At 43.9% G+C, this 27202-nt stretch overlaps 1 protein-coding gene and 1 pseudogene across 4 annotated transcripts in view; one reads left to right on the plus strand and one right to left on the minus strand.

Moving 5' to 3' along the window:
• Positions 1–457: 457 nt before the first annotated feature.
• TPCN2 (two pore segment channel 2) overlaps positions 458–27202 on the minus strand; it is a 75840-nt gene continuing 49095 nt past the window's right edge. For all 4 annotated transcript variants that reach the window (XM_085863048.1, XM_085863046.1, XM_085863045.1 and 1 more), the window contains 9 exons: positions 25397–25446; positions 15736–15838; positions 14422–14493; positions 12811–12896; positions 12403–12475; positions 10262–10344; positions 2192–2273; positions 1881–1972; positions 458–1705 (listed from right to left, as the gene is read on the minus strand). In XM_085863048.1, coding sequence (XP_085719174.1) covers positions 1588–1705; positions 1881–1972; positions 2192–2273; positions 10262–10344; positions 12403–12475; positions 12811–12896; positions 14422–14493; positions 15736–15838; positions 25397–25446 — 759 coding nt within the window. In that variant the 3' untranslated portion in view covers positions 458–1587. The remainder of the gene's footprint in view (positions 1706–1880; positions 1973–2191; positions 2274–10261; positions 10345–12402; positions 12476–12810; positions 12897–14421; positions 14494–15735; positions 15839–25396; positions 25447–27202) is intronic.
• On the plus strand, positions 24817–24962 carry LOC147010217 (signal recognition particle RNA; annotated as a pseudogene).

The raw sequence follows: 27202 nt of genomic DNA on the forward strand, positions 1-27202 counted from the left end.
TTTTGGGCTGTGGAAGTGTGGTGGGAGGGAGGAGGTTGTGCAAGCTGTTAGGGTTTCCAATTGAATACGAAACCCAGCGCAGTTGGGGGAGGGTTGGGGTAATGGAAGCCTGGAAAAATTGGTGTTTCATCGAGCCATTCCACAGCATTGTCCGACCGGAAACACAACAAGAGATGGAGTCTATGATTGTCATTGTCAAACAACCCCACAACCAGCATCCTTACCCACGACTGGTCCACTTTATCCATACGTGTAAACATCATCCCTTTGATCGTCTGTGGTAACGTCTCAAGGAGATCTCCCTGTTCACATCTTCGTTTCACTTTGTTCACAAATGTAAACGGTTTATCCTCGATGACGTACCTTGAGCAAAACTTCGCCGACAACTCGCCGGTACAGAAAGAAAAATTCACGACTTGCATTCAATCGGCCATTAGTAGAGCTTAAGCAAAACGCATTCAAAAATAGTTCACTTTTAATTGTGCATCACAAACAAATTTGTTTAAAATAATCACAATTTGCAATCACCATGAGCAGTCTCTGTGGGGTGTGTGAAACGCACACGTAAGTTGGTTCGTCATTTGGCAATGCAGAGCCAGCCGCTCATTCGGTGAGGTCTAGTATCCCCCCCCCCCCTGCAATTGTTGGCAAACCCAACCTTCATAACTACGGTCCATTCGGGCCAAGGTGCATAATCCCAGGACGAACTGCACGAGATTTGAAAAGAAATAACTCTGAAGTCAACTGACAGCACGAGGCACGGATTCTTTGATCCACAAGTCTTTACCGCTTGGAGGCAAATCTGCTCGTCTGTCAGTCTTAAAAGAGGATCGCAAAACCTCATCTTCTGTGGAGCATGCAAAGCCTCGAGGACACTTATGTTGACAGAACTGAACAACGGCACATCAGGAAGGATTTAAAAACTGTGACAAACAAAAGTAAAACCCACATAAATCGGTGCAAAACATTGCAAAATCAGGCTTTCACAAATAAATTTTTAAAAACCCTTTTAAAAACAGTGTCCCTTGAAAGTGCACATCGAGAGTTCATCTTGATAATTACCCATTGTCCCAGAGTGGTCTCATCGCTGTATCAAAAGATACGATGCTTAAAAAATTAAAAAAAAATAACGTAGCAATGCGACACACGAGCAATGACTCGTGTCCCTGAGTAGGCCTACCCCATGTGTGAACTTGAGAACTTCAGAAAAATCGATGAGGACTTCACGACTGAGTAGGTAAAAGTTCAGTTAACAAAGCAGACCAGGTGTTGCTCACTTTGGGCTGTCCAACCATTTATATTCTCGAGCAGGAGAAGAGGGCGCTCTCACCCATCCCGCCACGCTCTAAAGGAAAGACTGTCGTATCTTATTGGGGATATTCAAAATGTGGACCAAGAGGTCCAGGACATTAGCGGAGGGAGTTTGTTGTGCAAGCTCAATAATTCTGAAGAACGTCTCCGATGACGGACACGTTGTAAATGCAACCAAATTAACCGAGTTTAAAAAAGAAAAGAAAACGATAATACCACTTAAACCGGTTATACATACTGCATTGTTAACTCCAAGAGTGGCCTCGTCTCTCAGGGTCAGAAGGTGGTGGAAAGTTCGAATTTGCTCTGCAAGTTTTCACAACTCTTACGTATGTGGGGGTTTTGGCTTAAAGAAGCTCTCAGCTCCTCGTCTGTGGGTTCCTTAACCGCATGACTGCAAGAAGACAAAGGTGTGCAATGGGTTGAGGTGCATGGGAAAGGAAGAAAAAAAAATCCGGAAATAATAAAGTAATAAACGACCAGTTTGGCAAACAGTGATGCAAAGTCGACGGTGAAAATGCCAAGACTTCTTGCTCAAACAACCCAATGACAGAAGCATCGTCTCTCACCGGAACATGCCTTCAAAGGTGAACAGGTGATTCTCTTCTTGCAGTTGGGAAGACGGGGAACTATTAAGAAGATCGTACTTGCCGATAAAACTCTGAAAGGAAAGGAGGAAGAGGAGCCTTACAGAGTTGTAGTCCATGAGATCTTTCCAACATTCAACAGGAGGAGCCATTATCATGGTGCCTTGAGGGCGATACGTTGTAATCGGACAGCACCTTCGACGGCAGCAGTCCACAGTGGAGGGATAATAATTCGGATAAAGTTTCAACAAATGTACAATAGTACAAGTATTCGTGATAAGCACATAATCTACCTCAATGATGAAGACAATGAAGAGGTTGACACAGACGACAGAAGAGATAAACCACCAGCTCACAAAATACACCTCGCTCCATCTGCACATCAACACACGATCAGGTAATTGGCGGCAAGTAAGCATGTCAGCATAGATGAGCAAGCAGAGGAAGCACAAACGGCGGCACAGTGTGGGAATCTGAGTGTTTTGTATCAAATACAGGAACAAGGAAACCTGCAATACACTTCAAACAGACCAATGATGGTCCTCTAAAAGACAACAACGGCAATGCTCTATCTAGTATAGACAGCATTAAAGACAGATAGGTAGGACATTATCAAGACTTTTTGAATAGACTAGCACTCAAGTGAAGAATATAGACTTTGATCAAATTTCGAAAATGGAAGACATCAAACGGCTGAGATGCTTCACACATTTCAAAAGCTGATGGACAAAGCGGCAGTGGAGGACCGAACAGCACTGGGATTACTGAAAGCCAGAGGAGAATCAGATGTCGAAACTCTGCTACTGCTCTACAACCTGATATGAAACACCGAAAGGACACCCGAAGAGTGGAGGAAAGGGACGGTAGTAGTGTCCCAAGAAAGGAGACCTCCAGAACTGTAACTAAAGGGGAATTGCACTGTCCGTGCCGGGGAAAGTTTGTTTGATAAGGCGGCGGAGGCATCGTTATCTCCGAAGGTGGGTGGAGGTTATGTTTTCAGTCCTGTCTTTTTTATTAATTCTGTATACATTGTCGAGGCTCATCAAAGAGATAACACACAGAACGTTTAACAAAGGGAGCAGGAGACAAGAGGGGTGAAGAGAGCGAAGCACAAAACAGTGGGGAACAGAGACGTGAGGACATCTGTGGAAGGGAGAGGGATGGGGGTGGGGTACATGGGGGTATACAAGATGGACACTACAGGGACTTTTAGGTAGGAAAACAGGGAATTTGAAAGAGGTGGGTTTGGGGTGGATTAACGGGGGTAGAAAAGATTAAGGATTTGGATGTTGGAAGATAAGAGTTGGTGGTGAATGGCTGTTTTAAAGATCTGGAGGGAGGAATGTGATTGAAGAGAGTGTGGGAGTTTGTTCCAGAGGTGGGAAAAAAGAGTGAAGGTGAGCAGTGATTCTTTATTTTGGTAATTTTACCAGAAGGGGGTTGTTGGTAGACCTTGAGCACCCTGCAGAAATATGGGGGGGGGGGAGATCACACACAGAGCGGTGGGGGGGGGAGGCCAGAGAGGAGACAGGAGAAGACAAAGACCACCGACCTGCCTGCGGTAAGAGAGTGAGAGACCCAAAGACTCAGCCTCATCGTGGGAGATACCAATGATCCTAAATGCCTTAGTTTCCACAGCGTGAAGCTGAGAAAGGTGAGAGGTGGGAGTACCAGCCCAGAGGGGATAGCAGTACTCCATTATACTGCAGATGAAAGCTTTGTATGTCGTCAGGAGCTCAGGTGGGCCAAGGGAAGACTTTGCAAGATGGAGGATTTGCAGTCGGCGACTGGCTTTGGAGGCCAGCTTGGAAATGTGGCTTTCCCAGGAAAGATCATGGCAGATAGTGAGACACAAAAGATTGAATGGAGGGACTTCTTCCAGAGGATAGTTGAAAAAGTAGATGGGGGGGGGCTTCCAGACGGTTTTTTCAGAGAGACATCGTGAGAGTGTGAGAATTGTCAGGATTGAAAGACATGTTCCACGTGTTGGACCAGCTTGTGATTTTATCCAGATCTGCAGAGCGTGGAGAAGCTGCTGCTTGCCAATCTGAGGGATGACAGCTGGTATGGCAGATGTTGGAGTTATCAGCAAAGAGTGCGAAACTTTTTGTCTGTTTGTCTGTGAGCAGGACATCTCGAAGTTATGGACAGATTCGGATGAAATTTGGTGGGCAGGTTTGGTGTGTGACAAAGACAAATCGATTACATTTTGGTGAAGATGTGGATCTGGATGAGATTTTTTTTTTCCCAGTGATTCTTCACCATTAAGAAATAGGGCCAAACACGATATATAGGACGATATCTGAAAAATGTGGATGAGGTGGGTTGGTGACAAGAACAAGCGAATTCGAATTTTGTTCATGTCTGGATACAGATTCGGCCTCACAGTGGAACACAAAATGTAAACTGTTCAGCCAAGGGCGGCCGCACATACAACGGTAGGGGGCACGCGGCAGTGTAGAGCAGGAGGTTGGGGGGAGGCTGTGCTTAGAGCAGCAAGCGGTGCGCGTCGGTGGCCATGCGTAGAGCTTGACCAAGTTGTGTGGCAGAAGCTACACCACATGGTTTCAGGTTATTCTGTTGTGTTTTTTTTAATTTTTTTTCCTGTTTGATCCATTCTCCATAGTATCTTATGGATGCAGCAATTATTTAGGCTGCCATTTGTCCTTTTCTCTTTCCAGACAAGAATGTGTTTAAGTTATGACTGTGCGGTGATCATTCTTTCCAAAGCTACCATGGACAGAAGAAAGAGATCAAGCAAGTCACACCATCACATTATTCCACCCCTTTCAGGCTCAGCCAAATTTTTTCCGAGTCATTGTTTGTCGTGGACAGAGTATATATATATATATATATATATATATATATATATATATATATATATATATATATATATATATATATATATATATATATATATATATATATATTGCTTTTGTGATTATAGTTCTCTCTTTCCATTCTTCCATTTTGAGAAATACAGGTCGATGGCTGTTAATCAGCCATAAATTAGTTTGTTTTGTTTGACGTGAGACCAGCACAGGAATGTTTCATTCAAAAACACTGTCAGGATCCTGCCTGTTTGGTCTCCCAATTTAGGCAACAATCTTCTGATATTCACGAGGACGCCTCGGAGTGAGTTGTTCTCACAATTTGTATCGGAACTGGCACCACCTGTAAGGTAGAACCAAAGGGATAGACATCATCAACTCCTGCTTGAAGGTCATTAACGAGTCAGCTGTCTTGTTTGGATATAGGTTCACGAAAAAATAAGTGACCACTATATTCGTTATTGGTGTCTGTCTGTCTGTTGGGTAGTCGATCTAGTCGAAATTTTTTTTTTTTGAAATTTGTTCTACCCTTATTATCACTTTTTTTCCGTCAAAATGTTTGTTTGTCTGTCTGTCTGTCTGTCTGTCTGTCTGTCTGTCTGTCTGTCTGTCCCTCTGTTAGGTCCAGTGCTCTGTTAATACAATGGCGATTTCGATGAAACTTGGTTGGTAGGTTCATACCATGGCCTAGTAGTGTGTAAATGAGAACCGTTGCTATGGACACCACCGTTGCCTAGCAACAGGACTTTGAAATTTTTGAAAAATCATAAAAAATTTATTTTTTCGAAAATCAAAAATCGGGCCACGAGCGACTGTGGGCAGTACATCCAGCCATATTGTCAAAAATTTCCAGCCGGATCGTATGAAAACTGTCGGAAAAGATAGACTTTGAATGAACCCTGGTCGAAAACAATAAAAAAACGAAGTTCGTTATATCTCAGAGACTGTGAGTCAGATATACATGAAACTGGTATAGTAGGTTCATGGTATGTCCTAGTTATGTGTGAGAAAGAACCATTTCCAAGCAACGGCCGGAAAACCTCTAAATGTGGGGGTATTTTAACGAAAAAAAACAATCTGCAGCATTATTAATGCCATTAACCCTTGAAGCTAGAATCATGAATTTTCTTGTGCTTAATCCTCAGGTCATTCCCCATTGAACGGGCCCATCGTGTCAGGTTCTATTGGGAAGTCGACTACCCATGTCCACCTACCGGCTTGTCTGTCTGTCTGTCCCGAGCATAGCTCCGTGGGTTTTGATCCGATCCTGATAAAATTTTGGTGGGAGGTTTATATCATGATCTAGTTGTGTTTTCCTGAGAATGGGTGTGGTGCGCCAATTATGGGCGGAGCCACGCCCAAAAAACGTGTTTTTAGAGGGTAGCCGATTTCAATTTGCATCTTCTCCGAGGGGGTTGGTCGAATATGGCAGGAGTTTCGGTATTTGGTTAGCCTAATGGCACCTGCATAGCCCCGCGGAACTCGATTTTTCATTTTTGTCCCAAGGTGAAGGTCACAAGGTCACAAACTCAGGAAATTGCGAATTTTGACATAAAAAATCAGACAACCGCCCAAACTTTGAGAGCTCGGATGACAATATTTTTTTGCATAATCTTGAGGTCATTTCCCACCTAAAGTCAGGTCAGGTCAGGTATGGGAGCATGTGCCAGAACAGCACGTCGCTGCGTCCACTTTCCGCCGGTACTCCAGGGGCCTCCGTCGGGCCATCCCCCAGGCAGATGCCAGGCCCATCCCCATCTCCTTGAGATGATGGTCAACCTGTTGCAACCATGAGGCACGTGGTCGACCCACTGGCCTCCTCCACTCATGAGACTCCCTCGCTGAGAGAATCTGGTGAGCAGGATCAGAGTCAGGAAAACGAGCCACATGTCCATACAGCCACAACTGACGCTCACGGACTATGCAGGTAACAAATCTCATCCGAGTCTCTCTCAGCAACCGCTCGTTGGACACAAAATCCGACCAGCGATAGCCAAGGATTCTCCGAAGAGACCTGGTACCAAAGGAATTAAGTCTCCGTCTCAGATCCTTGGTCAGAGTCTAAGTCTCGCACCCATAGAGCAAGACTGGAAGTACCAAGGACCTGAAGACTCAGACTTTCGTCCTCCCGCACAGGTACCGGCAGCGCCACACCCCATGATCCAGTGAATCCATGACTCCCCAGGCCCGACCCAGATGTCTATTGACCTCTGACTCGCAGCCAGCAGAGACATGAATATCACTGCCAAGGTAAGTGAATCTCTCCACGACCTCAACATCCTCACCACAAACAGACACAGACAGGACAGCAGCATCCAAGATGTCACCGAAAGCCTGGATCTTAGTTTTGACCCTAGAAACCCGTAATCCCAACGGCTCCGATTCCTCATTCAGCACCTCGAGGGCCAAGAGGATGTCTAAAGTCTCCGCAAAGATGACTGCATCATCTGCAAAGTCAAGGTCCGAGATCTTGACATTCCCGAATGACGCACTGCAACTTGATCTCTCCGACATCCTCCCTAGAATCCAGTCCATACAAGTGCTGAAAAGTGTGGGGGAAAGTACACATCCCTGACGAACTCCAGTAACAACTGGAAATAAGTCAGAGATGGTACCACCACACTTCACAGCACTCTCAGTACCAGAGTAGAGTTCAGACATCAGATCGATCAGTTTTGGTGGCACCCCACGAAGACCAAGAATCCTCCAGAGGACATCCCGATTCACTGAATCGAACGCTTTACAGAGATCAACATAGGCTGCAAGCAGCCCCTGCCGAAACTCTCGTCTGCGTTCGGTGAGGACACAAAGTGCAAGGATACGGTCAATCGTTGTCCTCTTTGGTGTAAAGCCTGACTGCTCTGGACGCTGGTGCTCAAGCAGATGGTGGCGAACCCCATCGAGAATTATCCGAGCAAAGACCTTGCCCGGCACTGAGAGCAGCGTCACCCCTCGGTAGTTGTTGCAGTCTTGGCGATCACCCTTCCCTTTCCAGAGAGGGACAACAAGGGCCCTCTTCCAGTCAGTTGGGATGATGCCTGTGTTCCAGGCAGAGCACAAAACTGCATGCAACGACACGAGTGCAGCATTTCCACCAGCCTTGAGAAGTTCGGCATGGATGCCACAGATCCCTGGAGCTTTGCCCCGTTTCAACTGGTTCACCGCAGCCCGTGTTTCCACAAGCGTAGGTGGACCACAGTTGATTCGAGGGTCAGCAACAGGGATTGTAACACCCTTGACGTCCAACTCGACAGTTGGGGAATCAGCCTGGTACAACCGCTCAAAGTAACCGGCCCAGCGGGCCTTCACTTCATACTCCTCTGTCAAGAGCCTACCACTCTCTGCTCGAACTGTAGTGCTCCGAGGGATGGGCTTGGATGAACGTAATGCGCGAATTCCCCTGTAAGCGGGACGAGAATCACCTGTCCACAGGTGATGCTCTACCCCCTCACAGATTCCTCGCACATAGGCCTCCTTGTACACCCTCAGTGCACGTACAGTTTTACGCCTCAGCTCCCTGAACAGCTCAGCTCTGCCATTCAGCCTGGCCCTGCAACTCTGGTCAATGGTATCCAGTGTCCCTTGAGAGACAAAATTCTTCTTTGCCCTGCGGTGAGCTCCAAGGCATCCACCGGCAACATCAAGGACGGTGGTCTTGAAGGCGCTCCACAACTCTTCAGGACCCCCCAAAGCACCCAGACCCCCAAGTGTCCACTCAGCCTGTTCGCAAACTCCTCAGCTACTCTCTCATCCCTGAGCTTGGCAACATCCAGCCTAGGCTGGGATGGTACCATTCTCCAGGATTTAAGGTGCAGCTTTAGAGTTGCTACAACAAGCCTGTGGTCAGTATTGAGGAACTGAGCACTCCGGTAGACCCTGCAGTTCTGGATCATCCTCCAACGACCGTCAATGAGGACATGGTCAATCTCCTTTGCCACACCGCCAGCGTTGGAATACCAAGTCCAGCGATGAGCTTGTGGGCGCTGAAACCATGAACCAGCCACCCTAAGTCCATGACTTCTTGCGAAGTCAAGGAACTTAGTGCCATTCTGGTTCATAGTTCCTGACCCATGGGGACCAACACACACCTCATAACCATCCCTATCAGTTCCAGTCGATGCATTGAAATCCCCCAAGACTAGAAGTGTATCTCGTCTGGGGCACTGATCAACCACAGACTCGAGTGTGGCGTAGAATGTGTCCTTCACGGTGAGATCACTCGCCTCAGTCGGAGCATAAACAGAGACCAGGGAAATGACACCTAAGGAGTGACGAATCCTTAATCTCATAATACGCTCGTTGACCGGTGTTACCTCAATTATCATTGGGGTCAGCTTATTGGACACAGCTACAGCAACTCCTTGGGTATGGTAACCATCAGAGCGACCAGACCAATAGTAGGTGTAACCACCCACCATTATCTCGCCGCAATCCGGTCTCCGAACCTCAGAGAGAGCTGCAATCCCGATGTCCAAACGCTTGAGCTCAGATGATAACAGAGACAGGTGATCATCCTCTCTTAGGGATAGGACATTCCAGGCACCCACCCGAAGGGACCGCCTCAGGTTAACCCAAGGAGACCGCCGTCTGGTGGACGACACCTCAGCACCACTCCGACACACTCTCCCGCAATCTGACCCAGGGATGTTACCCCGTGGTTTCCCTCCTATCAAAGATTGGGGGTCCCGAAGGCTTTGCCCCAATCCCGTCATCCGGTGAGCTGCCCTGCGAAGGGAAGCTGCACAGGAGGTACTCCCACGGAGTGGGAGTCTTGAAACCTAAAGTCTTGAGACCATTTTGCTCTATCTCGAACACCTTGCCCGTGGCGCCCCCTTCAAGTTTGTTTTTACACTGATTTCATCAAAGTATGGATAATCCGAGGAGTGCAAAATGCCATATAGCCTAAATGACGTTATATTGTTCCTGGAATGTTCCAGAGGAAGTTTTGCACCAAAGGTCATAATCCTTGATCTTTGACCTTTAAAGTTCACAAAGGTCAAATTTTGAAAGTTGTGGGAATCGAACCGGGTTTTCGACCTTCTTCGACGAACTAACTCCAATAAGCTATAGCACGTATCCTGTTTCCTTATTTTAATGTCCACAACATTGTTTTGTGACCTGAAAAGGTTATGCAAAGGTCAAATTTTGAAAGTTGTTGAACGAAACCGGGTTTTCGACATTTTGCAGCGAATAACCTGTCACCCGTACCACATCATGTTGATCATTTTTATAACTTCGCCAAAAATTATCACATTGACTCATCCTTGACTTCTGAAACAATCTACATCATCAAATACCGCTCGTGAATCATCGTCGTCTTCAGACTTGTTTACTTTAAACTGAAAATCCAAAAGTGACCCAGTAATTCTCTCTAGCTCAGTTTCCAGAAATTTAGAGGACCACTTGGCCAGCGCACAATCCTGTGACGCTTGTTCCTATCCTCTGGACAGTTTTCATCTTTCGATACATTGCCTACGTGTGGGACAAGGTGGTGGGTAGGAAAGGGAGGCGAATGGTCGTGAGACACAATACTTGGAAACGTGGCGAGAGTATGCTTCCATGAACACGTGCCAGTTATTCACCATCATGATACTCCACAAGGTCACCAACGCTCCCTGTGCACACAGACACACGTTTGGATTGAAACAAATATCAATCAACGATTTAAAAACTGCAAAACGAATTTACTCTGCACTCTTGTTTCAAGGATAAGCAGAAGGTATTAATTTTATATAAAGTAATGGAACTGTTATCAGACTGGTATGATTGTAGGAGTAAACAGAGGTTAGTAAAGGAAATAACAGGGTAAGCCAAAACAGAATACGAGAGATATATGGCCTCGAAGAATATTAAACATAATAACTAGAAGCATGCTTTATAACTGCGAGCAGTTATGGCCGGATACCAAGCCACCCCACTTTGATCAGTCACTTGACCCATGACGTCATCTTTATTAAATTGGATTCAGAATGGGTCGTCCACGGCATCTTTCGCATTGATCGGATAAGGTTTTCTTTGTCCAATGTGGTTGCGAGACCATGTGACCAACGATAATGAAATTTTCAAACAATGTTCCTCATACCTAGTCAATCTTATTAAAAATATATATTTGTCTGAAACCACTTTACCTATCCATGCGATACTTTACAAATATGATCCACTTCCCTTGGTGCATATATTTTGATAACAATGATGTCATCAGTGATGTGGTGTGGCAGCCACATTGGGTTTATTTTTTGGTATACCTTGTCGAGGCTCGTATGAGAGCTTACATACAACACACAGCAAGGGGGGCGTGAGACAAGAAGGGCGGAGTGGGAAGGACAAAACAGTGGGGAACAGAGACATTAGGAGATCGGTGGAAGGGAGAGGGATGGGGCGGGGAACACGGGGTATACAAGATGGACATTACAGGGACTTTCAGGAAGGAAAGCAGGGAATTTGAAGGAGGTGGGTTTGGGGTGGATTAACGGGCGTAGAACCGATCGAGGATTTGGATAGAAAATAAAATTTCTCTGAACCGCTAAAGCTACATCGATGCGTTACTTGACAGTAATGATTCACTCACCTTGCTGCGTATATTGTGATACGTTTCCATCAATCAGTAAAACAGTTTCAGAGAAGAAGGTTTTTAAAGGATCAAACTAATGTGGCTGCCCGACCACGTGACCGATGACATCATAAATTTACACTCCGCCTCTTATTGGGCAGGGGGTTACGTTTCTGAAGGTATTTTTTTGTTGATCGGATAAGGTTCGTTTTTCTATCCAATTTGGCTGCCATACCACATGAATTTATGACGTCACTATTTTCACACTGTATGCAGCAATGGTATTGGATGATATTTGTAACGTTTCATATCGATAGGTTATGCAGTTTCAGAGAAATCATTTTTTGAATATCTTCCTTCAATCCAGTATGGCTGCCACACCATATGACCGGTGAAGTTTTAGTGATCAAGCTTTAATCACCATTCGGAGATGATGACAACGTTTTGTGTCAATCACTTGGGCAGTTTGACAGATGTCTTGTTTAAATGGTTAAGTGTTGGTGCCTGGTGTTGGCTTAATGGTTCGGGTGGTGGGCTTTGGATCTGTGCGTCCTGAGTTCAAATCCCACTCAGCAGTTGAATTAATACCAGGTGGGGTTGACTCGGCCTGTCATCCTTCCGAGGTCGGCAAAATGAGTGCCACCATTGCTGGTATACTGTGTCGGAGTGGCGACCCGTCCAAGATTGTGCCCAATAGCTAATGAGACTGCTTAGGCAGCACCAACGCTCCGCACAGAGTATGGTCCCAATCTCCTCCTCGTGTAAAGGGGAATGACACTTACTTTTTGTTCATTCCTCACCCTAGAATCTCATTCATTCCTCCCCCCACCATAAAAATATTATTTATTATTATAATAATAATATATTTATTAACTGAGTTTCATTAGAAATATTTGTTTCATGTTTGTATTACATACTTTTAAACAGAATGTAAGGCTGAGGTTTAATCTTCTAACACCGCTCACACAAGTATATGCTTTGGGATGTGTAAGTGCATGCGCGTGACACACACACACACACACACACACACACACACACACACGAACATAAGTCTGAAATATATTTTATGTTATCTTTCCCATGTGTACATGTGTGTTGTAGTTGTGAATGAACATCATCTCACTCCGAATGAGTTGAAGTTATACGACCAGTATCCCAGCTGCTCAAATGTTCCACATTTATATCCATTTATTGAGCTGCGGACAAAGTACGTAAAAAGAAAATCAGATTAATGAATAATCAACATTTCATTGTAATTACAATGATGGGGACATATTTATAACATCTGCACTGAGAGGGAGGGGAGGGGTGAAAAATGATGTTGGGAATTGGGGTGAGGTGTGGGTATACGGGGGGGGGGGGTTAGGGTTGTTGATCACACACACACACACACACACACACACACACACACACACACACACACACACACACACACACACACACACACACACACACACACACACACACACACACACACACACACACACACACACACACACACCTCCACCAGAACCTTGACCTCAAAGCTCACCTGTTGGTGAAGTTTCTTACTGGTGGTCCCTTGATCTTCCCCGTGAAACACATAATTCCTAGAATAGCAAAGAAGTAGAACGCCACCTGTTGGGGGCAGGAACCCGGTTCGGTAACCAAGCAGGACGACTGATGGAGGGAGCTTCCAATTAACGACAACAAACTAAACTATCAGTCACAGAAAAATACAATTTGATTAAACAATCAGTCATGAAAAACAAATTGATCAACAATCAAAGCAAACAACCAAACAGGTTCCACTATGGTACAAGAGACGATTAGTAAATGTATGGCCTGAAGGCCCTGTCACACCTTGACAATTTAGCCAGCATATGAAAAATTTGTCTAAAACACTGGCACACGTCGAATACGTTATGGGTAAGTTTTGTATACGTTAAGAGCATGCTGGCATACATCGTAGTACGCTGGCATACATCGTAGTACGCCGAGGTCGTCGACAAATTTTAACATGCTTGAAATTTATCGACGTATGCCAGTGTATGACTCACATGTTCTGCATACGCTGGCCATAAATTGTAGGCACGTTACGCGATCGTTGACACACGTTACTTGTAAGTTACTCATAAGTCGAAACACGTCGAGGTAATGTTTAGCGTCAGTGTTCCAGACTCCCTGTTTTTATTTTTTTTATTTTTATTTTTTTTCTTCGGCATGACGGTGATGTTAACACTTCGATTTCTAGTGCGGTTATAATATAATATAATTAATAGGCTGCCGCTCAACGATTTAAATCATAACCGCACTAGAAATCGAAGTGTCAACATCACCGTCATGCCGAAGAAAAAAAAAACCAAAAAAAAAAAACCAGGGAGTCTGGAACACTGATGCTAAACATTACCTCGACGTGTTTCGACTTATGAGTGACTTACAAGTAACGTTAGTCATATGCTGGCATACGTCGAAAAATTTTCAACATGCTGAAAATTTGTCGACGTACTCGGCGTACTACGACGCATGCCAGCGTGCTTCAGCGTGCTATTAACGTATACAAAACTTACCCATAACGTATTCGACGTGTGCCAGTATATTCGGCAAATTTTTCATACGTCGGCATACGCTGGCGAAAACGTCAAGGTGTGACAGCGGCTTCACACTTCAATGTCGAGTGCGGTTATGATTTGAATCGTCGAGCCGCAGCCTTTTAATAGACTATGCCACGTGATCGTCGGCGATACGCTGCCGCGCTATGCATAAGTTAGACTATCGTTGGGCATAGGTTGTGAACGCCGACAACACGCTCAGCATTCGTTGATAAAAGTTATCTATATGTTATCGAAACGTTCTGTGTACGTTACTAATATGTTATGCATATGTCCAAAACTGGAAAAAAAACATCAATAGTTCAGCGTACACAAGCGTTTTACATACATTTTGATACCTTGCCATACGCTGGCTAAAACATCAAGGTGTGACAGGGCATTGAACAAGACTTTAGACTTAACCGGGTGTTTTGACAACAATTAGCTTTTCCACTTTTAATGATAATTATCTTTATTTGAATAAAATAAAAAATTAATCTCATTTTGTTCAAGGCCACAGACTTGATGATCAACACTTGCCCATATACACGGGAGAACCTGTTGAGGCTCACCATCAGGATTCCAGCAAAAGCTCGTAGGTTCTTCACCATGATTCCTAATGTGGAGACCACCAAAGCCATGCCCTGTGAAAATGACAGGAATGTTGTATGACCCATGGTTGCACCACCTTTGTAGGCCAATTAAATCCACATACAGTCAATGCAAATGTCAGTGGAAGAAATAGAATAACTAGTCTCGCTGGTGAAAGCTGCTGTTGATCTGCGACGGGAACAGATCGAAAAAATTGGTGAAATAAACGGAGCGTTCCCCAAAGTATGCTAACGGCCGTGGGAAGCAAAAAGGTGACGTTTCGGGCTGTCGCCCTTCATGGAGCAAAAGAGCGCTGTCTCAGTGCAGGAAGAAATTAAATCCTTGTGTTGTTTCTCACATGTATGCTGCATATATATATATATATATATATATATATATATATATATATATATATATATATATATATATATATATATATATATATATATATATATATATATATATTATGTGCACGTCACATGTATGCTGCATATATATATATATATATATATATATATATAGTATGTGCACGTCACATGTATGCTGCATAGATATAGTATGTGTACGTCACATGTATGTTGTGTGTGTGTATATATATATATATATATATATATATATATATATATATATATTATGTGCACGTCACATGTATGCTGCATATATATATATATATATATATATATATATATATATATATATATATATAGTATGTGCACGTCACATGTATTCTATATATATATATATATATATATATATATATATATATATATATATATATATATATATATATATATATAGTATGTGCACGTCACATGTATGCTGCATATATAGCACATGCACGTCACATGTATGCTATATATATATATATATATATATATATATATATATATATATATATATATATATATATATATATATATATCGTATGTGCAAGTCACATGCATGCTGTATATATAGTATGTGCACGTCACATGAATGCTGTATATATAGTATGTGCACGTCACATGTATGCTGTATATTTAGTATGGGCACGTCATGTATGCTGCACACATAGCACTTTCACACTGAGCATATCGGAGATGCACATCAATGCTGTAGATAGAATGTGCACATCACATGTAACATACAAGTACAACATCCTCTATATTTGAGATCTCTGTCATATCCTCCATAATTGAGATATTCCTTAGTAGAATATTGTAAACCAGCGAGTGTGTATGCTGCCAGTGTTGTGCACTGTATGAGTTTGTGCGTGCATCTGTGAAAGTACATGATTGCACACAAAACCGATTTACCTGGGTGTGAAGAATGATGCGAAGGAGGCGGGCGATGATGACCAGATTTACGAGTCGAATAAATTGCCAGAGCAACATTGAAGACGTTGCAGATGTCCCGATCCTGCAATCAAGCACACACTGGATTCTTATTATTCACCCCACTTCGACCCCTTACACACACACACACACACACACACACACACACACAGTATTCATACCTTAACAGGCCTGCAATCTCGGATTTCTGAAATAAAAATAAATAATGTTTTATATATATATATATATATATATATATATATATATATATATATATATATATATATATATATATATATATATATATATATATATATATATATCTTCTTCTTCTTTCGGCTGCTCCTGTGAGGGGTCGCCACAGCGGATCATCCGTATGATCCGCATAGTGATGTGGCACATGTTTTACGCCGGATGCCCTTCCTGACGCAACCCTGGTCACCTCTTACGACACAGGGATATGGTACACCTATTTTAACCGGGGTATACACCGGCCCAGTACACTGGTACTCATTTCGCCGACCTCGGAAGGATGACAGGCTGAGTCAACCCCCTGGTGTTTTTCGACTTGGTATATACATACACATATTCAGTGGCCCAACGGGGCTTGAACTCAGGACTTTTTGGGTCCCAAGCCGCTGCCCTAACCACTGCGCCAACACCAGGCGCGCGTGTGTATGTGTATATGTGTATATGTGTGTATGTGTGTATGTGTGTATGTGTGTATGTGTGTGTGTGTGTGTGTGTGTGTGTGTGTGCGTGTGTGCGTGTGTGCGTGCGTGCGTGCATGCGTGCGTGCGTGCGTGTGTGATGAGAAAAATGAACAGGATCGACCAAACATAAATATATGTGGAAAAATTACAGGCCCAGACCAGGAGTCAAACCCAGATCTCTGGCAAACCATACCAGTGCTCTGCCATCTGAGCTATCTGGGCAACCCAATTCTTCCACATACAAGTGCCACTCTCTTTCCCCCACTGCTTCAGGGACACTCACTGCCAACAATAGGAGCAGCTAGGGCCTGTTCTCGAGAGGGTCTGCCCCTGCAGGGGGGGGGGACACATCCATGTATGCCATTAAACACCACAGGGGGACGTCATAATATAATGAGAAAAATGAACAGGACAGAGCCATCAAAAATTAAAGGCCCAGCAGACCCTCTCAAGAGCAGACCAAGATTGGCAGTGAGTGTCCTGGAAGCAGTGGGGGAAAGAGAGTGGCACATGTGGAAGAATTGCGTTGCTCAGCCGGTGGGTTGCCCAGATAGCTCAGATGGCAGAGCACTGGTATGTTTGCCAGAGGACCTGGGTTTGACTCCTGGTCTGGGCCTGTAATTAGATAGATAGATAGATATATATATATATATATAGATATTATATATATATATATATATATATATATATATATATATCTGAGCCTGGTGTTGGCACAGTCGTTAGGGCAGCGGTTTGGGATCCAAAAGGTCCTGAGTTCAAGCCCCGTTGGGCCACTGAATTAATACACCAGGGGGTTGACTCAGCCTGTCATCCTGCCGAGGTCGGCGAAGTTAGTACCAGTGTACTGGGCTGGTGTATACCCCGGTTAAAATAGGTGTACCTGATCCCTACGTTGTAAGAGGCGACCAGGGTTGCGTCAGGAAGGGCATCCGGCGTAAAACATGTGCCAAATCACTATGCGGATAATAAGGATGATCTGCTGTGGCGACCCTTAACGGGAGCAGCCGAAAGAAGAAGAAGAAGAAATATATATATATATATATATATATATATATATATATATATATATATATATATATATATATATATATATATATATATATATGTGTGTTTATAAATAATAATATATATGTACATACATGTACATATACAGAAGAACATATAAACATATCTAGATATATATATATATATATATATATATATATATATATATATATATATATATATATATATATATATATATATATATATATATATACTGTATGTGTTTATATACACACACACACACACACACACACACACACACACACACACACACACACACACACACACACACACACACACACACACACACACACACACACACACACACACACACACACACACACACACACACACACACACACACACACACACACACGAGCGATACCCGTGCACATGCACGGGATAGCAGTACAACATAGCTCGTAGCAGACGACAGACCATACACGAGGATTGACAAAAATACGCATTGTGCAAAATGCAAGTGGTACTATGGAACGCCAAGACTTCCCAAACATTGTCGGCATGTCCGCTAAGTGCCACAGCAATTTCATAGGGATCGTGTGACGGCGAGCCGAGTTTTTAGTGTGCAAGCTTGGTATTATAATAGAGATATATATATATATATATATATATATATATATATATATATATATATATATATATATATATAAATATATATATTCTTCTTCTTCTTTCGGCTGCTCCCGTTAGGGGTCGCCACAGCGGATCATCAGTCTCCATTTCGCTCTATCCTCCACATCTTCTATTGACACTCCAACCACCCGCATGTCCATCCTCACCGCATCCATGAACCTCTTCTTTGGCCTTCCTCTTCTCCTCCTACCTGGCGGCTCCATCCTCAGCATCCTTCTCCCGATATACTCCGCTTCCCTCCTATGCACATGTTCAAACCATCTCAATCTCGCCTCTCTGACTGTCTCCAACCCGTCCTACCAGCGCTGTCCCTCTAATATACTCATTCCTTATCCTGTCCATCCTCGTCACTCCCAACAAGAATCGCAGCATCTTTAACTCTGCCACCTCCAGCTCCGCTTCCTGTCTTTTTGTCAGTGCCACTGCCTCCAAACCATACAACATAGCTGGTCTCACTACAGTCTTATATACTTTCCCCTTTACTCTTGCAGCTACCTTTCTGTCACAAATCACTCCTGCAACTCTTCTCCACCCACTCCATCCTGCCTGCACTCTCTTTTTCACTTCTCTATCACACTTTCCGTTACTTTGGACAGTTGATCCCAAATATTTAAACCCATCCACCTTCCCCACCTCACAATACCACTATATATATATATATATATATATATATATATATATATATATATATATATATATATATATATATATATATATATATATATATATATATATATATATATATATATATATATATATATATATATATATATATATATACAGTTCAGCCCAAAATTATTCATACCCTCACCAAATTTGGAGTATTTTGAATCATGTTATTTGAGGAATGAGTTTCTTCTGGCTTAAGTTACATAAGAATGTGACAAACAGCTGAGAGAATCACTGTAAGAGACGTTTCAAGAAATACATTGTTTCTGGGATATTTTATTGATAGATTTACAAAAAAATGTCATGTCCAGAATTATTCATACCCTTGCTTAGATCAGTTCAAAGTCACATTCAGTAATCAATGAAAAGCCTCTGTTTGTGATTGCAGCCTCCAAACGGTTTTTATACTTGCTCACAAGGTGTTTGCATGTCTCTGCAGGGATTTTGGCCCACTCCTCCTTCGCGAAGGTCTCCAGGTCTTTGAGGTTGGAAAGCTTCCTTGCCATCACTCCAGTCTTGAGCTCCCTCCACGGATTCTCGATTGGGTTGAGGGCCGGACTTTGGCTTGGCCACGCTAGAACGTCTACATCATTATCCCGGAACCATTTCTTGACTGACTTGGCTGTGTGTTTTGGATCGTTGTCCCAGCTGATACGTCCAATGCTCCCCGAGGTGAAGTTTCTCTGCGGACTGTTTGATGTTTTTTTCTCAAGGATCTTGATGTACTGCTCCTTTTTCATGATGCCATCCACTTTGACGAGATTGCTGGGCCCACTGGCTGAGAAACATCCCCAAAGCATTATGCTCCCGCCTCCATGCTTGACAGTCGGGACTGTGTTCTTCGGGTTGTATGCTTCACCTTTCTTTCGCCAAACGAAAGCAACATCTCTGGCCCGAAAAGCTCCATTTTCGTCTCATCCGACCACAGAACTGAGGACCAAAAGCTTGGATCTTTGTCCAGGTGAGCTTTTGCAAAGGCTACATGAGCCTTTCTGTGCCTGGGATAGAGGAGTGGAGTCTTTCTTGGTCGGCGTCCATGGAGACCCCCCTTGTGCAATGTCCGCTGGAGTGTCTGCCTTGATATCTTGGTTCCAGACTCGCCAAGGTTGTTCAGGAGAGCCTTAATAGTGATCCGTGGATTGTTGTTGGCCTCTCGCCATACTTTTATTGCCAGATGAGGCGACACCTTTGGCTTCCGACCACGTCCTTTAATGTTTTTTTTTAGTGTGGAACGCCTTGTACTTCCTAATTATGCTTTGTATGGTGGCAACTGGCACTCGGAACTGCTTCGAAATAGCTTTGTAGCCTTTCCCCTCCTTGTGAGCATTCACAATGCACAACCGAAGGTCCTCACTGACTTCTTTCTTCTTCGCCATGCTGACAATGACCCGAGAATGATTGCATCAGCTCCCCTTAATTTATAGTCGAAAAGCAGAGTGTTGTTCGATAACATTCCTCACTGTACTGTGACGTCCACGGGACTTGAACAGTCCCGCTAATGTAGAATGAGCCGAAACGATGGAGGCGGTTTATTTATTTATAACCCAAAGATGGCGGTTTTAATCGCTCTACCGCAAACGGGACGAGGAAGGTGGCACGAGTCGCTTTTCACTAAGTTGATAACGTTTATTTCTCTAACCAGAAATAACAAGACTCGGCAAGAAGAGGGATCTGGGGCGATTCGACGGGATGGTGGTGTGGGTTCGGGCGTGGGGAAAACACAGACAATTCCAATGAATATACAAATCTCAAACCCTCTAAGGCGCCAGGTACACACACACACACACACACACACACACACACACACACACACACACACACACACACACACACACACACACACACACACACACACACACACACACACACACACACACACACAAAACGTAGCTGGTCCTGGTGGTCAGGCTGGCCCGTGGTGCGGACGCAACAGTCCCTGGATTGGCGCCGGATGAGCTGGCATTGCGCTCGTCAGGGGCAGGAGACACCGTGGTACTGTCGACCTCCTGGTGTCGGCCCAAGTCCGCTCACAGCCGCCAGGGAACCAGGTCTGGCGCCAAGTTGCGAGCAGGAGAGGGAGGCAGGTCCGCCCGCCATTCGACCCCGTACTCAGAGCCAGTAGAACCGCAGAGCCAACCGAGGTGAGGCACGAGGCTCAGCAAGGCCACGAGACACGATGAAAGCAGGGCCGAATCAGCGCAACAACACAGCACGCTCCCAGCACAACAGCCTCCACCAAAACGGTTTTTCTGTCCCGATCTTCTTCTTCCTCGCCCTTTTCCCCAAACAGAGCCTTTTTATCCTCGAGTCCTCGTCACTTCCAATCGAGCCGTTTTATTGGCCCACCGCCGTCGCCTTCCGCCAATCGTGATCATGGGGCGGAGCCATCCGCAGCACTGTCCTGTGACGTCACGGCAAGCCTCCAGGGAATACTAAAAGGGGTTTACGCAGACACACTTACCCTATCCTGTATCCCTATCTAATTACGTGACAATTATCATTTCCCCCTTGAAGAAATGGACATTTACTAGACAACTTATCACCACTGAATTGCTACTTATTACATCGAGATCCTGGTACACTCAACAGCATGGCATACCTAATTAAACATCCTAATTACCCTTTGAATGCATGCCCCCCCCCTCAAACGTAACAGTACATTCAATAGACCACATTTGTAATGCATTCAGATTGTATGCACACATCTTGGAATAATTGCATTACATTATAAAGAATCTTAGGAATATCAAAAGCATGTGCATCATCGCAAACGTTGGCCTCAATTCTGAGACTTGGGATGGGGTATGAATAATTTTGGGCAGGCATAAAAACAGAAATCTTAACATTTTGATTGTTATGCTAATAATGTTGAGCCAAAATATGTGGATTTGAACATGCCAACAAAATGTCCTTGGGTGAAGTGAAAGTTCCTCCACTCCAGCTTGTCAGTATGAGATAAATACAAAACTCTGATTTTTCATTGGGTATGAATAATTTTGGGCTTATATATATATATATATATATATATATATATATATATATATATATATATATATATATATATATATATATATATATATATATATATATATATTGTAACGAATCTGGCAGCCATGAGCACACAACAGACAGGTCCCCAGAGCTCAGTTATTTCGTTAAGTATATGTGTATAGTTAGAATCCATTGCCTGTGTCTAATGGGTAATTAAATGTTTGTGCGCTGCAGAGTTATTTTGATAGTCAGGGTTTTCTTTTACATCATTGCTTCCACAACAACAACACCTTCGCCTCGCTCCATCCTGATGCCATAACGCTCACGGTTGGCGGAGTTCAATGAAAGACTTGGCGTCTCTCTCGACCAATCAAGGAGATGCGAGCGAGTTTGCCGTCGTTCGGCCAATGGGAGCCAACGCAGGAAAATATTACTCATCTTCCTATTTCAGGGGCGGTCTGTCGTGACGCTCGCCACTCACTCCCCCCCCCCCCCCGGTCCAATCAGCGGACTTGGCGCCCCCTTTGGCCAATCACAGGGGCAACGAGCTGATTGCGCGCCAAAACCGTCCAGTAAGGGGGGGCGGGTTACGAGAGGGAGTCCCCTCCCCCCTGGATGGGGAGTGAATAATTGATCGGCACCATCTGACTGCCTGCAGTTGGGGTTTGCTGGCGAGATAGTCTTGGATCGTCTCGCCTTGCCTGCTGGCGCTCGCTGCCTTGTCTGCCCTCGCGCTGGTTGGTGTCCGTCCTTCATCCTCCTTCCCTGGTGCTTGGAGTGGCATCGTTGTTGCGGGTTTGAGCACCACCGCGCCAGAACGTCGAAGACTGCACGAGGCGGACAGGTCCAAGCTAGCTCTGGTCTCCAGCTCACCTTTCCTCGAGCTGGAAGCCTTCAATAACGACCCGACGGGGTCCATTTCTGGGTATCTGTGTGTGCATGTGTGTATCCGTAGGCCCCATCTATAAGTAGAATTGTTAAGTGCTTTTTGTTGTACATTATTTGCCTTGCTTATTCGGATAACTCTTCCCTTACATGCTCCCCTCGACCCCCGACTATTGTTGATAAATTCCCCTCTTGTTGAATGTCCCAGCTCGTCCTTGTCCTTTCTATCATTGGTTTGCCATGCTGCAAACAGGAATTAGGAGGCCTCATTGCTGCCGTAATCGTGCAATCGGCCCGGCAGGATTCTGGTACTCTCCGCTCGGGGTACGACTCGGATCCGGCTCGGTAATGGCCCGGATCGCGTAGATCCTGCCGAGGGTGAATTTTCCCGGTAGTTTGGACGACGTGGGTGTTTAGGTATATTGAAATTGGCAATTGACCCTATCCCATGTGGTCGACCTATTGGCTATCTTTGGTCCGATCAGGGACCCATGACCTTTCGGATTTATCTGAAAGGTATGACCTAAATTCCGGGTGTTCGGTGGAGCCGACTCTACTGCTCCAACTCGTGGTCGTGCTCGCCACCGAGACCCGGCCCCACAACAATATGTGTTTATAAATATATGTATATATATATATATATATATATATATATATATATATATATATATATATATATATATATATATATATATATATGCATAAATATATACTGAAACGCAAAAGAAACTTACCACTTGTTTGAAATGTAATAAAATTGTAACAGTTCAAAATAAAACAAACCAACAATTGCTAATTGAAACATTGGCATTTTATTGATGACATGTCAAGTTTTTGACCAAGATACACCATCTCATAAGTTTGTTCAACAGTACAGAACAGCACAGGGTGCAATGTCAGTCCCCTTTCAATAGCGTGTGGCCACCATTGTTTTGGATACAGGCAGTGCATCGTCGGCGCATACTGCCTACCAGTCTTTGGATGGATTGCTGCTGGATTCTGTCCCACTCAGTCCTCAATTTCTGAAGCCATCTGACTTAGGACCATCTGCCTGACCTGCCTTGCAGTGGTGACTCTTGGCCTCCCTGATCGAGGTCTATCATCTGCAGAGTTGTGGAGGGTGTCTGTCCACCAGGGCTGATATCATCTGGTGTGAACAGCCAAGGCGACATGCCACCTCACGGTAGCTCAATCCGCCTTGCAGTATGCCCAAGGCACACTGCCGTTGATCCCTTGACAATTGTGGCATGTTGATTGAAATGCCCATTTTGGACTGGCCTTTTTAAAGCCAATATCTCACGTGCAGCTCAGTAAAATCATCCTTTACCCCTTGGCTAATCACTGACAGTCAAAACGGCTGTTAAACAGCTGTGCTATGAAGTGACCATTGAAAGTTCAAGTGACCATCCATGACAGTTTTGTCTGACAGAGGACACTATTGTCCACAAATAAGTTCACACATTTACTACACGCAGTGTTATTGTTGATATTTGAGGTTTTAAAAGGTGGTACGTTTCTTTTGCGTTTCAGTATATATATATATATATATATATATATATATATATATATATATATATATATATATATATATATATATATATATATATATATATATATATATATATATATTCTTCTTCTTCTTCTTTTGGCTACTCCCGTTGGGGGTCACGTCAGCGGATCATCCGTTATGATCCACATTGTGATTTGGCTTAGTTTTTATGCCGGATGCCCTTCCTGACGCAACCCTGGTCGCCTCTTACAACACAGGGATATGGTACACCTATTCTAACCAGGGCATACACCCGGCCCAGTACACTGGTACTCACTTCGCCGACCTTGGAAGGATGACAGGCTGAGTCAACCTCCTGGTGTGCATCAAGTCAAGCGGCCAACGGGGCTTGAACTCAGGACCTTTTGGATCTCAAGCCACAACCCTAACCACTATGCCAACACCAGGATATATATATATATATATATATATATATATATATATATATATATATATATATATATATATATATATATATATATATATATATATATATATATATATATATATATATATATATATATATATATATATATATATATATATATATATATATCCGGGCGTAGTGGCGTGCGCCTGTAATCCGGCTACTCGGAGGCTTGGGTTGGAGGATCGCTCGAGGACGGGAGCTCTGCTCTGCACTGGGCCGTGCTATGAGAGGGTGTAGGGCAGCCCGGAATCATGGCGAAACCCAATCCTTATCCCTGTGTCATAAGAAGTGACCAGGGTTGCGTCAGGAAGGGCATCTGGTGTAAAATCTATGCCAAATCAGTACGAGGATCATAAGGGATGATCTGCTGTGGCGACCCCTAACGGGAGCAGCCGAAAGAAGAACAACAACAAATATATGTGTGTGTGTTTATATATATATATATATATATATATATATATATATATATATATATATATATATATATATATATATATGTGTGTATCTGAACCTACCACTTGGATAAAGTGGAAAAAAACACCAAAACAACAATCATATCGTTCAATCGCACCGGATTCTTTCAAATCACAAGCATCGTTTGCAATGACTACAAGTGATGTCCAGCGATGCACGATGTCAAAGTGAAGACCGGAACAATTCCAAACTGGGCACGGTATCTTTTAGTATGATGGTTGATGTACTGACCAGCCAGGGTGTGGAAATCCGTATGTGGCCAAACAGGAGATTTCCAAAACCTGTTGAGACAAAAGAAAATGAGGATTCGGTTGTGAGTTTGAGTGTTCCTTATGATTATGGCAATTGGGATAAGTGATTATTATTGTTTTTAGTATTCGCTGTCCTGACTCCATGTTTTGGGTGATGTATTGGATATTGTGCAAGTTTGTAGTCATGTTACTAGTGAATTCACACATAATTGTATTGGATTTATTTGTATTTGGAAGCACGTGTTCAAAGACCTTGTTGTTTTGGCAAGTTGAGCGGAACATTTTTTTTCTTACGTTGCGATTTGATTAGCTGGTGATCTATGCAGGTAAACAAGGATAGATAGTGAAAAGATGGTTGGAAAGTAAGTCAACCAGGGAACAAGGATTAAAAAAAAGGAAAATTATAAATGATGTGATGAAAGTTTGATATTGGCAGGTGTCGGGGACAGTGGAGACAGAGGGTAGTCTTCACTGGAGGAAGTGTGTGGAAATAGCTTACCTGGAATATTGTTAGACAGTCATGGCCAAAATATTGGCACCCTTGCATTGTTTTCAAATAACTCACAATTTTCTCAAAAAATAAGTTGAAATTGACAAGAGCATTTTGTCTCCACAATTCTATATTCCACTGTTAATATGAAAGAACCTTTGTTTTTGATTCAGAACTTAATATATCCTACTAAATCAGAAAATAAAAAATAAATGGCATTGATAGAATTATTTACACCCTCGACTTGGTATTTGGTATCTCAGCCTTTGGACAAAGGAACTACAGTCGAGCACTTCCTATAGCCATGAATGAGCTTCCCACACCTCTCTACTGGCAGTTTGACCCACTCTTCTTGTGCAAACTGCTCCAGTTCTCCCAGATTTGAAGGGTGCCTTCTCCCAACTGCTGTTTTCAGATCTTCTGACAGGTGTTCAATGGGATTTACATCTGGAACAGTCGAGCATTTTGTCTTGAACCATTCCTGGGTGCTTTTTGAAGTGTGTTTGTGGTCATTGTCCTGCTGCAAGACCCATGACCTTCGACACAGACCCAGCTTTATGAAACTGGATTGAAAAATGTGCTCCAAAATGCCTTGGTAATCTCCTGATTTCATGATACCATGCACACAGAGGTCAGGTCAGGTCAGGTATTGGAGCATGCCTCAGAGCAGTGTGTCACTGCATCCACTTTCCGCCATCCCCATCTCCTCGAGATGCAGATCAACCGGATGCAACCAGAAGACGCGTGATCGGCCCGTTGGCCTCCGCCACTCACGAATTTCCCTCGCTGAGAGAATCTGGTGAGCAGGATCAGCATCAGAAAAATGAGCCACATGTCCATACAGCTGCAGCTGATGCTCACGGACTATGCAGGTAACAAATCTTATTTCAGTCTCTCTCAGCAACCGCTCATTGGACACAAAGTCCGACCAGTGATAGCCAAGGATTCTCCGTAGAAACCTGGTACCAAAGGAATTAATCTCAGTCTCAGATCCCTGGTCAGAGTCCAAGTCTCACATCTGTAGAACAAGACTTGAAGCACTAAGAACCTGAAGACTCAGACTTTCGGCCTCCTGCATATGTACCGGCAGCGCCACACCCCATGATCCAGTGAATCCATGACTCCCCAGGCCCGACCCAGACGTCTATTGATCTCAGGCTCACAGCCAGCAGAGACATGAATCTCTCCGTGACCTCAACATCCTCACCACAAATAGGTACAGACAAGATAGCAGCATCCAAGATTTCATCGAAAGCCTGGATTTTAGTTTTGACCCAAGAAACCTGTAATCCCAGC

This window comes from Eptatretus burgeri, chromosome 17 (assembly GCF_056783735.1).
Source record: "Eptatretus burgeri isolate ZD-2024b chromosome 17, Ebu_testis_v1, whole genome shotgun sequence".
NCBI classification, from domain to species: domain Eukaryota; kingdom Metazoa; phylum Chordata; class Myxini; order Myxiniformes; family Myxinidae; genus Eptatretus; species Eptatretus burgeri.